The 15,037-nt window shown below is 35.0% G+C and overlaps 1 protein-coding gene across 4 annotated transcripts in view; it reads right to left on the bottom strand.

Annotated features, from left to right (window-relative positions):
• The window catches only part of METTL25 (methyltransferase like 25), a 64,247-nt gene that overhangs the window by 18,439 nt on the left and 30,771 nt on the right, over positions 1-15,037 (bottom strand). For all 4 annotated transcript variants that reach the window (XM_069773516.1, XM_069773517.1, XM_069773518.1 and 1 more), the window contains exons 6-8: positions 4,116-4,210; positions 1,578-1,607; positions 407-480 (exon numbers count right to left, since the gene is read on the bottom strand). In XM_069773516.1, the coding sequence (XP_069629617.1) occupies positions 407-480; positions 1,578-1,607; positions 4,116-4,210 (199 nt within the window). The remainder of the gene's footprint in view (positions 1-406; positions 481-1,577; positions 1,608-4,115; positions 4,211-15,037) is intronic.

The raw sequence follows: 15,037 nt of genomic DNA on the forward strand, positions 1-15,037 counted from the left end.
TTACAGCCCTGATGGCCATTGAGCTTTCAGCAGTTTTTCTCAGGATAAATGGAAATGTCTTTTTGTTTCTGCAGTATTAAAGCTGCTAGGACCTCTGCATACCAGGGTAGCCCAGGATTGTGTTGACTTCTTAGTGACTTTGCTGTCAGTTCTCTGGTGAAGGTATGTTTTACCCACATATCCAGTACCAAAGAGGACCTCATTCAGCTATGGGTAAAGGAAGGGCAATACATTTGTGATGTGGATTGAGGATGAACAGATCTATCCTGCATTTTAATATGTATACACAGTCTGATGAGATTGATTCTTACACCCTTCTGCTTTCTAAGAAATATTTTCTCTACAGAACAGAGGTGGAAGAGAATCAGATCTTTGGCTCATATCCTATGAATTCAGAGCTTCCTACCTTTTGGTGACACCATAAATTTCTTCTATAATAACTTGAAGAACAGCTCGATAAAACAATGATTCTGTAGGCAGCTGCAAAAAATTTTACGACAGCAAGGATTTAAAATTGGCATTGAAATTAAGATCAGAGTAACAAAAACAGTACCGGCTTCCTTAACTACTTATTGGCTTGTATTCTTTACAATCAGTCATAACAGGTTTAAGAGGACAATTTACTAATGTTCTTGCATCCAGTTAAAATTACGTTTTTGGGTCAGATTCTAACATAACCATGAATGCAAGAAAAAAAAAAAGAAACCTAAACTCTGAAATAAAAGTTCAAAGGTTGGCAGAGGGAAAAAAGAACAGAGGAAAAACATACTGATCACAACCCAAATTCTGCTACGCAAATACAGCAATTTACCTAAGCTATTTTAAAGACAAAAGGAGTAATTCCCTAGCTGAATCTTCATATACTGTAGTCTGAACCATGCTCATAAAAGCAGAATACACTGAAAACTTTGTATCTTTGTATATGAAAGAACTGTTTGCATAAAAATAGTTAATGCTTGCCAATTAAAAATTCACGGCAAAATGCATTTACAGTGAAAGACTGCTGGGGTCAGTGGGCTTACATATGGGAAGAAGAGGTCTCTCAGCCAGTATTTGCACAATTGGTGTCCACCATCCCCAAAAGGATAACTTGCACAACAATAATTCAAAGTATTCACAGGGAAAAAAATATACAGGGATTAAAAATTAGAATGATGATGTTTCTAACGGGTTCAAGCTTTTGTCATAACAATTTCTATTTTTACATCAGTTGATAAACTCTGGGATAGAGTGATCCAAACCAGGGATATCAGAAGGACATTCGTACTGAATTTATGTATTCGCTGAAAGATAGTGAAAGAAGTTAGGAAGGGTAGTTTAACGCCTTAGATTTTAAGCTGTGCTTTTTTTTCCAAACTCTTAATTGTCAAAAGAAAACAGATTCACTAAGTACAATCACAGTAATAAAAATGTGATTTCATGATGACACATGCTATCTATCAGGATTTGATATAGTGTGTGCTAGTATTTTAGATCCCAGAAATGCAGAAGTTCAATAAAAGGTCATGGATTAAGAGCATTCAAGTTGGAAAAACACATTTTATCTTAGAATGGCTAAAATAAACAATATTACCTACCATTTGGCCAACTGCAACTCGCTCCAAAGCCTTTAAGAGGGAAGGAATTAAATTGCTGATATGTTTATTCTTTATCAGAACATTTTATAAACACATTGTATAAAAGTCAGAGAAGATGATATTTTAAAAGATTAATGGTGTGACATAACATGAGCTCGCACACTTTAAAGTGTTAATACCTTTAGGGACTCATAATCAGCTCACTCCTGTTATTTTGGTTTATTTACAGGAGAAGCAATGATAACCAACTGTATGGAAATAGATACATGCAAAATTTGTTTGTTTTTCTTAGTGTTGTAAAAGAATTTCAGAGGATTACTTTTTGTGAAAGTGCTAAAAAGAAATGTATTTTTCTTGAGTCTGTTCCTACCAAAATACAAATAATTCACTTTGCATATTCAACTATTGTAAAGTAAATGTTAGTTCAATGTACAATGCCTTTAAATACTTTTAGTCCCTAGTATTCAGATAAACTGAACTTCCACATGAAAAGTTAAATAAAATAAAAACTTCAGAGGAACTGCAGTTTAAAATGCTGTGCACTATCTTTCACTAGATTCTTCATACCATAAATCCTGATGTAGGTGTGAGAGTACTTGATTTTTATGACCACAGTGACAAAGACAATTAATTAGAAGCGTGGAATATTTTTCCACAGTTGAAAAGATACTGTGCCTATAAAAATTTCAACTGAGTATTAAAGATAGTAGTAGAAATTAAGATAAAAATTCAATAAATTATCTGACACAACAACAAATTAGATAGCAAACCAAAAATGCCTCACCACTTATGGGTCATCGTCACCTTGAGTCCCCAGACTCCACTACAGTCAACAGGACTGCTTGTCTCTGAATCACCGACTTCTCCTTCTCTTAAGTTTTAGAACTGATCTTGTATTTCAGACTGTTCTTCAAACACAGTTCAAGCAGTTGCAGTTCCTCTGTTTCATGGCCTTGCCCAACTTTCAGGTTTGACTTTTGCTGTACAAGCTATAGCTCTCATACCAGCATAGATCTGCTGCTGCTTAGAAGATGGATGTGGGTTCTAACATGTACTGTAAGGGTCTGAAACTGAAATTCTCACCCAGAACCTTTAGTCCTTGGCACTTTAATGAATTTGAATGACATCTACTAATGAACGTCAGTAATAATGCCGAGTGTCATTACTCAGTAAATTCAGTTTCCCCTAGCCAGCCACTCCCCCTAGGAAGCTGCACTGCGCTGTCTCCCTTGTACCTCCGAGAAGGCAAGGAAAATCATAGTAATGAAAAATGCATAGAGGGAATTACAAACATAATAACAGTAGAAGTATCTAGTGACACAGGAGAACTCTGCCTTTCGTGAATGTTTAAACAAAAAGAGATTTTAACTGCCAAATTTCTGTGATTTCTGTGAAATCTAAAATAGATATATATGGCACGATCAGTACTGTCTCTTGGGCATCATTTGCTTACAAAATTTATCTTCCTACCACTGTTGAAAAACAGCCCAAACTTTTCCTTTCCAAAAGAAATGGAATGGGAAAGGAAATAGCTAATGTGTCAGCTGAGGAAGAATTGGTATTGTATCACACTAACAAGAAAAAGAGAAAAGGCAAATCCCTTTTAGAAAGCACTTTTTGTGATAAGTTTTACAGCACCATCTCTAAAAGGAACAATTTTTTTCTTGCACCTTGCCAAGGGTAACACATTTAAACCTTTTGAATACTAAACAACTGTCCTTCCATACCTTCTCCTGATAGCATTTAATTATCATGTTAGTTCAAGTTTACACAACTTTGATAACGTTAGCCTATATTGAATCTTTAGTCTACACTGTTCTCCATAATGGAGGTACAGAGCTAGCAGCAGAAGCTAGCCAGAACCTGATGCAATTCATCTTGACATCAGAAATTAAAAATTAATACAGGAAAGGAATAGCAGTCTTCCAACTGAAACAGTGGTTGAAATTTTCAGTACATATCTGTTTTTTCAAATTAGACAACAGCTCACCATCCTGTCTTGATGAGGTTAGGTCTTTAAAAGCACTTTGCCTCTTGGTGCAATGTTAAAAAGATGTTTCCAGTCTCTTAAGCTACATGGATTTTACAGCTTTTCTAGTTTTTGGAATAGACAGGTTTGTTTAGGTTTTAAACAGTCAGAACATTCAATATTATGAATCATGAAGGCGTTGGGGGAGATACTGATTGCAATCCTTCTACAATTACCTTGTTCCCGCCTAAGTCCTTGGTCAGTAACTATTACCCTGAGGGGTTACCTTGTTTAGCTTTCAACAAAGGTTTGGCCTTTCTGTCCACTCTTAAAATACATTTCTGTCAATACTAATTTTTTCATGCCTTCAGCAAGTATAAAATATATAAAGCTGGAAGGTCAATACCATTTCTTTAAGATACAATTCATCATGCTTACAACATTAATGATGTTATTCTGTAGAGTCTTGGATTAAAGTCATGGGTCTAGGATTAGAAGCCAAAAACAATGAATCCTATAACATCTGGATAAAGCTCTCTGTAGGAAAAAGAAGAAAAGGGGAATCATACCAAGCATGCTGACATTCTAGCATTGCGACCACAGCACCAGCCCTCATCCTTCAAGTACTGACACATGGGAAATCCCCACTCTTCCTCTGGGCATTCTGCAAAATGAAGAAAAAAAAATAGGCATAGCTTTCATGGGCTATTTTTCTCTTACTTACAGAATACACAATGTATTGAGCAGGATGAACAGTAGTAAATGGTAGCAAAACCACTTAACTCTACTAGCCCAGTACCAAAAACCATTGCTAGTGTTATAAAAAACCTATTTTCCCCATAACAGATGTTTTCAGTTTATGCTGAATTTCTGATCATTTGACATTTTCCAAAACTCTTTTAAGTGAGTGTCTTTTATGAAAATCCACTGAAAAAAAGTTCCAAGGGCCAAGACAAGAGTTTGCAAGTACTCGTGGCAGCCCATGCCATGCCATGAGTCACAAGATCTAAGCTGGGCAGTCGTTCAATGTAGCAGGACTTCAGTATCGCTTCTCATTGGGTTCTTCCTCCATCATAAACATCTTTTAAACATCACACAGAATGATGTGTATTTGTTTATTTCAGTCCTGAAGGCCCACGCTTTGCTGCGAGGCAGAATGCTTGTTTTCCAGAAAAGAGCAGCTGCAAAGGCTCTTGCTGTTTCTTCAAAACATCGAGAAGCATTTGCATCACAATCTGTGCTCAGTTTGTTTCAGTATCATTTATATTTTGAATAACAACACAATTCTTCATGTTTAACACTAATGCAAATGTGGGAAAACTAAAGTATGGGCATTACTTTATAGATGTTCATAATACCTAGTTTTAAATGTGGACAAACTACATTGTTTGAATTTTCATTAGCACGTTTGTCAGCTGATTTTTTGGAATGCTGAATAAGAATTACTACTTTCTTTAAAAAAAAAAAAAAAACAAATTGGCTAGGATCCTGGCTTTTTGCATAGAAAGATGACTCGGGCATATTTAAAGATAAATCATGTAATGGGGTTAAAAAAAGGACAGCAGAAATACGACTGTTCAAATTTACCAACAGTTTGAGATACACACATGTAAGCAGAATTCATTTCATGAAAGTTAAGCAAAGAAAAAGGGAAATAGGAAACTATAAAGGATACCACCCTCCGCACAGCGAAAGCCCTCGGTTTTCTAGCAGTAGTCCCTGGCCTTTGCTGATCTCTAGAGAGTAACAGCAAGCAGGTAATCTTCTGCAGGCAACCTCACAGTTTGCTCTCCTTTTAACCCTGAGAAATGTCAGAGGCTCTTAGGGCATGAATACTGGTTTGAGGACCACGATTTAAGAACAGGATTTTAATTCTGGATAATTAGCAGAAGGAGAAAGAAAATTCCTTTAGATATAAAGATGAAATTTGAAAAACAGACTGCAACTGGTTTCAGCACTAGGAATGTACTAAGAATTTTCAAGTGCCTCATGACAAGCTATAAGACTTTAATTAACTTCAAGTCTAATTATTGAGTACATGGAATAAAACTGAGTATTTCTACTGCCAGGATGGTAATAAGAACTTATTTAATATGTTATTTGCAAAGGAAACAATGACTACCGTGGTTCCTATTGTACGATTCACACTAATAAGTCTTTCTAATATATATGTTTAAATATTTCAAAATAAAAATTTGCAAACTGAGTTAGAAAGATGAAATAATTGATCTTTTCAAGTAATCCCTTCTAATTTACACCCTGTCCTCTAGGCAAACTAATCATCCATGCAAGTTAAAGTTGCTGCCTGCTGAGCTGCAATCTCAATATTAGTGCACTGTACTCATGCATAATTCTGAAGAATTTATGACACCTTTGAAAAAGATAATCAGGCAAAGCACCATCTTCATTTAAATTATTGGAACTGTAAGGTAGGAGGAAAAGAGAGGAAAACTAATGCTCTAACTGAAAATATTTTGTGTATATCCAAAGTTGACCACCTATCTACAATACTGCTTTGAGTTCTATTTATTTTTCCATATCCAATCCACTCTCAAGCACTCTGATTAAAAAAAATAAAATTGTAGGATGAATATATTGCTATAAAGTTCATATATTTATCAGCTACATTTTAAAAACCTGGAAATTCTTTTAATACCTGCAACTATTTTCAGAGATACTTGGTATTATATAGCTCACTAATTACCATATTGTGCTTCTATCTGACCACACAGCAGCTGTTCTAAACTGTATGAATCTCCAACGTTCAAGCAACATTTTAGGTATGGGTATTCTATGGGAGATTTCACAGCAAACAGCTGAAGTGTTCAATAGCGCATGAAGCAATCATGTTATTATAATTCAGGATAGAGGAGCCAATCAGACAGAATTCTTTCCATGAAAAGTTAACAAAATCGGGAATTCTAGATAATCATTTGATGAGCTGAACTGAAGCTATTCTATAATCCTAGAACCTATTAATTAAATAGCTATGACTTTACCTCTAAGCTGACCTCTTAAAAAGACTATATCATGCATTTAATAAAAAGAATTGCTGCAAATATTGCACAAAAAAAAAACTGGGTAAAAAAAAGGGTAATTCTGTTATGTTCTAGAACAAAATCTATAAACCAAGCTATAATTTTAATGTTAATCACTTACAGAGGATGAGAACATAGGAAACATGATAGAGTTAAAGCAGCATCATGAACAACATGAAAAGTTGTATCCTAGTTCAGCTTTGTAGAACAGGATGGCTCTTTGGAAATGCACACAGATAAAATACTGATTAAGGTAGCTTGAAGATAACTTGCTGTAATTGTTCACTGTCCCCATAAATCGAATACATCTGGCAGAAGTCAGAAAACATTCTCATCAAAATCACCCAGTCACACACAGCAGGGTAAGACAAAGTGTAGATTACACAGAAACATCTAATGCTGAATAAAACAGAAAAGAACAATTCCACCCATTAGCCGAGGAACAAATTCCTATTATTTCCCTCTGACTGAGTTTAGTAACATTCGTATTTTCACGCAAGAGTTGTTTAAATGTATATATTTAAACAAACTAATCCTGTCCTTACCATTGTTTTTTGATAGTAAAGAACATTTTTCTGGTAGCCAATATCTCCTCTCCTAGAAAAGGATTTTAATAGGAACTTTCCAAATTTTCACTAACTTTTTCCATTACAATTTTTTATCTCTTTTGAAAAAAAAAGAGGAAATTCATGGATCTTAAAACATAGGTGGGAGAATCCTTTTAAATATTCACATACTTTAAGCAATCCTTCAATGGATTTACTAACTCTTCTGTGACCACATAGATGTCTCATGACTAACCCTTCAGCAGCTCATTTCTCATACTCCTCTAACAGGCAGACATGTTATACGTTTTGAAGAGAATATACTATATGGAGAAGCTGTCTTCGGTTTATTACATGCTTGGAATCCTGTGGAAGAGATTAACACTTTGGGAAACAAGTGCAAATACATCCAGATGCCAGCCGGAACTGAAAAATTTTCCCAGAATTTTTCACTCAATGCTGCCTAGCAAAGGAGAATACAAAGCCTAAGGTCTATATTGGTAAAACATTTTAAATTTAAATAAATGTAAAGTCTCATACTTTAACATCAGCTGAACAAGACTATATTTTCTATAAAGTATGTCAGATTACGTTTCCACTTCTTCTAGGAACCCAATACTACTACTGCTTTTTAATATTTTGTCAGAACAAAGTTCTTATTTCTTAACGTAGTCCTGGAAGTCATATGTTATTTCCTGTTTATTTTTTATTATTTAGAACATTTTGTAAGACCTTCAGTAAATTGCTCTTAAGTTTTGTATAGGAATTGGACTGCCATTTTGTGTCATTTTTGTAATACTGCAATAGTAGCGGCATATACCATTTGGTACAGCTGTATTATTTTGAACTTTTTTTGTAAAGGATTTTCTCCCTTTCTATTCAGCTTCCAAATGAAAAAAAAAAGGCAATACAAATGGACAGCTGGTACAGTGAAAACATTATACTGAGTAGTAAAAAAGTATAAATCACAACAAATACATTATATGTTTATAATTAGGTCAGCTACAACTTCCCTCATCATGATTTAATTCTGTCTGGATACAGAGAAAAGCTTCAAGTGAGCGTGATTGTGGTTACCATCCTATTCACAGATACATTAAGACTCTTACTGGCTCAGTAGTGTTTCAAAGAATTTTTTTAAAAGAGTTGTTTAACTAACAAAACAATTAAGTGTAGCTAGGAAGCAGGATTTCCAAAATATAGAAAACACTCATTTTTCTATTTATGTTTCTGTTTCTGGTAGTTATAGAAAAAAATATCTGGCAGCGTAAGTAAGATGAAAGGATTTTACTAGCTAATCCTTCTGTATGTGCACAAAGGTTTCCAAGGAAGATCAAGAGAATGGGACAAGCTTCTCCACTATCTTTTATATTAGGCCTTCCATAGTTCTTCATCTGTAAGCAAGATACTACAATTTCTAGTGTGTTAACATTTAAAATTTACTTTGCACAGCTTTACGGCACTATATAGTTTTTAAGAGACAAAGGACCAACAGGTTTTATTGTTACTAGACAAATAAGCTTAACTAGGGCTCCATGTAGTCTTGCAGTTTCTTGTTTATTGTCCTTTGCTAACATGTCATGAAAATGTATTTGCATTTACACTTCCCATGGTTTTACTTTCTTGCAATTCCCAACTGTTCTGAACTGCAGTTTCCAATACATCAACTAATTTGTTATGTTTTTTGCTTTACCTTCTGGAAGAGAGAGTTTTATTAAGATAATGTATTGAATGCTATTTGTTAAACTCATCCTGGCAGAAACAGTCCAAATTTTGTCATGAAACAATGCCTATCCCAATGGTTAATGGTTAATTTATGGAAAATATATATATATTCAGGGCTTTGTTTCACTTTTGTGGTATGGTATAGATGATTATAATGTCTTGTTTTGAAATTCTTCATCTGCTTTTTAAAAACGAAGTGACACAAATAAGTTATGAAAAATGTTAAATAAAATAGAGGATTCTGATTTTTTTGAAATGCACTTTATCTTTCTATTCTATTTTAAGATTTTAATATTTTCTAGTATATACATAATGACAACAGAAGACATTTATTTTCTAGTAATGAAGTTCATCAGATCGTAAATAGTATGTGGCAAAGAGAAGGCAGAAATATCCTTTTAGTGCACAGGCTGAAGTTCCCATTCTACTTACTGTATTTTGTTTAAGAAATCATATCCTCCTTAAAAAAAAATAATTGCATATTTCATTCGTAAACTTTACCTTTAATTAGGCAATTTTTATTGAAATGTTGTGAAACACCACTGTCTTGAATTTTTCAGCATGAGAACATAACTTCAAGAGAAAGACAGCTTATTCTAATTTAGTACTTATGCTGACAGTACACCCACAGCTAGTGCTGTATGAAACCACTCACACAGTAGTTTTTAGTGACAGATATCTTAAACTTCCTTTAAAAATTACCATTAAGACTGAAACCAGTTTCTGTATTGAACTTCACCTATCATTTTTTTTTGTTTATTTTAATACAGAAATGTACTAATGATTTGAAATGATAATATTAAATTGTTAATATGAAGATTTTGAAATGTATTTCAAAATGGTTTAAGTATTATCAGTAGTTCCTAACAATACCATTCAGTGAGTTATCATTGCAGTATAATCTTGTCAGTTCTAAATACTTAAATATAGCTTTGTCTCTTACCACTTAAAAACTGCATCGGATAAAAACACCTACATCTACATTTATTTGTGAAGTGGGATCAATATCAGCCCACGTAAAATATTGCATGCAAGAATGTAATTAGTTAATGTAGAAGTATTCCAAAGAGAACTTTAATTCCTTATTATATTTTCTTAGTTTTTTTATTACATTAAACCAGTCACATGTCCTACTCATTTGCTATTATTTTGATATTAATATCTTTGAGCTGATTCCTTCCTGATGTTTTAGTGCCTTGTCTTTGCCCATCCTCACAGTCTCTACCCCCAGTTTCCAAATTCCACTACAGTTATAAAGTATAATTCCCTAATTTGCCTTTCTACTGCAGTGTATGATTTAGGTATTTATGATGATAATCCCCACTGATTCAGTGAGCTGTTTTTCAAAGGTTTTATTGATTTTTTTTTTTCATTTTCTCAATTTCAAAGCATGAGAAACCTGGAGTTCAGACACTTATTAATTAACTTCAGTTGCATTTTTGTACTGTACATTATTCACATCCAGTGCACTTGAGTGTCTATGCTCTCCTTCTGTGATCACAAAAGAAAAAGGAAAACAAAGATGAAAATAAAAGAAATGCAAGACTATGCAAAGGCTCCATTTTGAACCACTCCTGGGCAGCTAGAGAATACTCAAGGCAAAAATAAAAGGAGTGCCAATTGTACAGAAAAAGCACAACTGACTGAAGATCAGACACAGCTGTCAGTGTGAGGTAATTGTGCAAGGACTGCCAAGCACATTGAAAAATCTCTATATTAATCATATACCTGTTGGCTAACAATGCTTTGGGATTCTCGCCAAAGACAAACAGATAAGAGTAACATGACATGGCACCTAAAACCTGTACATGGCTGAATCTGCAAGGCTGGCACTAAGATCTGCTCTTCAGCTATTTAATTCAAAGAGCAATACCTGAGAGATAACAACCATAGGAATCATGTCCTTGCTTGGGTAGTTCCTGACATACTGACGGTCACATAAAAAAAAGCTATAATTATTCCCTTTCCCCTTGTTCCTAATTATCCTCTGTCCCACCATTCCTGTTTTAGTATTTGAAGTTGTTAGAAAATCAATGTATCCTTAAGAGTGTACAGTAAATGGCCAAATTGCATCTTTACCCATATAAAAAGCTGTGATCTAAAAAGTCTTGGCAGGATCTCCTTCTGTCTAACTAGAGCCTTCCTTCTTCCAAGGAATATAGCCAGCATTCCTAGAAGTGTAAAGCTAAAGAAAAATAAAAAGAAAAGCAGGGCACATTTGAGAACTGTAAATGGCATTATAAATTTAAATTAATTTCCCTTCTTCTCTTCAATTTTTTGATCTCAGTTTCATCATAGAACCACAGAATTTTTAGGTTGGAAAAGAGCTTTAAAATCATCGAGTCCAACCTTAAACCTAACACTGCCAAGTCCACCACTAAACCATGTCCCTAAGGGCCACATCTACACGTCTTTTAAATACCTCCAGGGATGGTGACTCAACCACTTCCCTGGGCAGCCTGTTCCAGTGCTTGACAGCCCTTTCGGTGAAGAAATTTTTCCTGATGTCCAATTTAAACCTCCCCTGGTGCAAGTGGAGGCTGCTTCCTCTCGTCCTATCACTTGTTACTTGATAGAAGACCAGCACCCACTTGGCTCCAACCTCCTTTCAGGCAGTTGTAGAGAGCGATCAGGTCTCCCCCCAGCCTCCTCTTCTCCAGGCTGAACAACCCCAGGTCCCTCAGCCGCTCCTCATAGGACTTGCACTCTAGACCCCTCACCAGCTCCGTTGCCCTTCTCTGGACACATTCCAGCACCTCAATGTCTTTCCTGTAGTGAGGGGCCCAAAACTGAACACAGGACTTGAGGTGTCACCTCACCAGCGCCAAGTACAGGGGGATGATCACCTCCCTGCTCCTGCTGACCACACTAGTTCTTTTTGTTCTCCTTTTTTTTTAACTAATCAGATTCTTCAAAAATATTTTTATTAAAATGTTCTTTATAGAGAGAGGGATTTTTCTGTCTATCACTCTGAAGACAATAACACGTGATTAATAATAGAAACACATTACTGAAAACTAAAAGGAAACCTTGCAGGGCACCACCAAGCGAAAGACGAATGAATGGTTCCTGACAGTTTTACGCCAGCACCGGCATTTCAGTTGGGGCCACAGCAAGGGAGGGAGGGAGCCCCATCCTTCTGGACTTGCTGCTGCTCGGAAGGCCCTGGACGACTTACAGTCAAGCAAATCAGAGAAGCGGAGTGAGGATGGAGACGACAAGCTCAGGCTCAGAAGTAGCTCAGTGAAGAAGCAGCCTGGTCTCCCCGGAGAAAACAGAGTCCCTTCTACTACTACCAACAAACCCAGGAACTGCCATAAAAGTTGAGGTTAGTAGCTGCGACAGGAAATTAAAATAAATTTGTTGCTAACGCTGTATTAAAATATTGCTTTTTAGACGTGTTACCTACTTCTAGGAACTTAGCACCAGTCATATTAAAAATCAACAACAGAAACATGGAACTCCAACGCAAACACCCAGTGAATAAGATTTGATTTGCACATTGGCCTTTGATTTGGACATGTATACAGTGCATTAAATACTATGCCATTTCCACTTCTATGATTCAAGAGACAATAGTCATTTTCCAAATGCAGAAACCAAAATATTTACTAGTAAAAAGAACATTATATTCTGGTACGTCAATTGTAACTACAATATTAAAAATTTTACATTTTTGCAAAGTTCTAATTACAACTGTATTAACTGAAAAGAAAAATTACCCCTAATTTTTAAGTTAAATTACCTGGAAAAAACCTCATCTTTACTGGTAAACATGGTAAATGTATAAATTCTCTTTAGTGCAAAAATAAAATGGAGTTATAGGATACAAAATCCATAAACTGCCCTAAAAACATATATGCTAAAGGAAGAGTATTTTTATATAAACTCTTTATACTGTGATCAAATATTTTTCTCAATTTTCTTACGTATAAAAACTTATTTTCCTAGACTGGACAATGGAATATCCTGCAGTTGCTTTTAATAAACTCCAGACAAAAGGGAGATGAATTTCAACACCGTCAAAGGCTGTTCTATACACTAGACTTGTCTACTTCTTTCACTGAGAGAAAACTCCCACTGAAGCCAATTACCACCTTTTCATACTACTGGACATCTCTCATAGCACTCAGTTAGCAAGGCGTGACACAAATTTAAAAAACTAAAAGAATTTATATTCTAAATCAGACAAATCCCATTTGCAAAGTAGGAGAAAGAGGTATAGTATATGCATAGACACAATATGTAGCTATCCTTATATATCTTTTAATATAACCAGTAACATTAATGGAACTATATTTTATACCTCCTACTTCTAATTCTCCTCATCCCAGTCATCATTAGCTGGCAAATTTATGTAATATCTCAGTGGAAATAGGTCTTCTGTAACAACCATGAGATATGCCTATGTAAGAACTGCAGGAGTGGATATAACATTATTATAATACATCAGAAGTCTTCTGCACGACAAACCCTGTAACATTCAAGTTGGAATTAACACTCAGAGGTCGCACTGTACATTAGATTTTTCTCACCAAGGCCCTGAAATTGCAATACTCAGTACAGAATATTATGCTTAAAAGGAACCCTGCTGAAGTCATTCAAATACTACAAATTGTGTAGCCTACTTATATGCTGTAGACTGACGGATTAGAACATGTTCAATTGTATATTTATGTTGACATTATGCTACAGAGATGTGTAAAAAGGCAATATCCTAAGAATTATAAAAATCAATCATCGTCACTGAAACTGTGGAAGATACATTAAATTACTTCCCAGAAACTATATTTCCAGATGGGAAAAAGTTTTCTGAAGTTCTGTATTTGAAAATGGCCTTTGCTTTCAAAATAAAGCTTTTTCTGTCTTATGTCCCTTTGAAAGATCTTTTCTTTGTTCTCCCTTGTCAAATATGACAATGGTTATTTGCCTAGTTTGGTATAAAATGCACAATGCAAGAGATTTTATGTTGAAACAAACCATTTTTTTTCTGTTTCAAAAAAGGTCAATAGACAATTATTTGATACTTTGTTTTTTCAAAAACTATTATTATGTTCTGGCAGATGTTACTGAAATAAGTGGTATATTGAACATGTGTCGTTCATCATTTTCATGATATTTTGTTTCCAGAGAATTCATGTTAGAGTCCTTAATAACTGCTGGAGAAACAGGCATTAGTTCACATACTATAAGCTCTCTGCTCTTGACAAACAAAGGCTGTCACTACGCACAGAAGTCAGGGAAGGAATTACCCTATTCAGACCAGCAGAAAATATACAGCGACATTGTGCCTCAACAGTGTTATAAATACTACCAACCAAACAGGAGATTAATCTTGCTTACCAAGGATTTATAGCTTTAGTAATTCTTCTGCTCTCAGTATAATTACTCTTTTTGCACTTGATCTCAATAATAGTCATTATAAAAAAAGTGAAGTTTTTTTTCTTCTCAGCTATGTAACTTTTATTATGTTCTAAATATTCTGACTCCATTTCAGAGCATGAAATTGTTAGGGTATTATTCTGAATCTCCTTGAGAGAGCACCAGCCATTTAACTGTGTTCTGCACAGTGACAGAAGAAGAAAGGTTATTAACAGAGAACTTTCTTAGGTCAGTAGTGTAATTGGCACAGGCAAACAACTTTTTTCTTTCAATGGTTATAAAAGTAAAAAATAATTCTGTATGTTCTTTGATAATAATTTGAAAAGACCTCAATTGTTCTTTAACTTTAATCTCAAATCTCTTTGACTTTTCGCAGATATCTGAGTGTCTACAGAATTTCCTATAAATAGATAGTACTTATAGGACTATCATTGTGATAAAGCTATAAAGGATTGCACAAGGAAACAAAGCATGGAAGAAAAGCTAAATACAGCTCTTAAGCCACAGTCCCGCTTCATAGAAGGAACTCATCAGATGAAATATCTAAAATTGAAGGATCCCTTGAAGAAGTTACAGAAAAACAGAAGTTGTAAACAGCAAAAATTTGCCAAGGCCATATGGCATTCATCCAGAAACTAAAAACAGGTTGAAATTGCCAAACTGCAGTGTGCAACTTCTTGATTAAAACTCTTTGGTTCTCGAGATCTGAAAAGCAGGTGATGTAATATTAATGCTTATGAAGAGCTCAAGGGAAGGTCCAGGGAGCTTCCAAACAGGAAGCCTCACATTTATATGGAGAGA

The sequence above is a fragment of the Haliaeetus albicilla genome, chromosome 28, assembly GCF_947461875.1.
Source record: "Haliaeetus albicilla chromosome 28, bHalAlb1.1, whole genome shotgun sequence".
In the NCBI taxonomy this organism is placed as follows: domain Eukaryota; kingdom Metazoa; phylum Chordata; class Aves; order Accipitriformes; family Accipitridae; genus Haliaeetus; species Haliaeetus albicilla.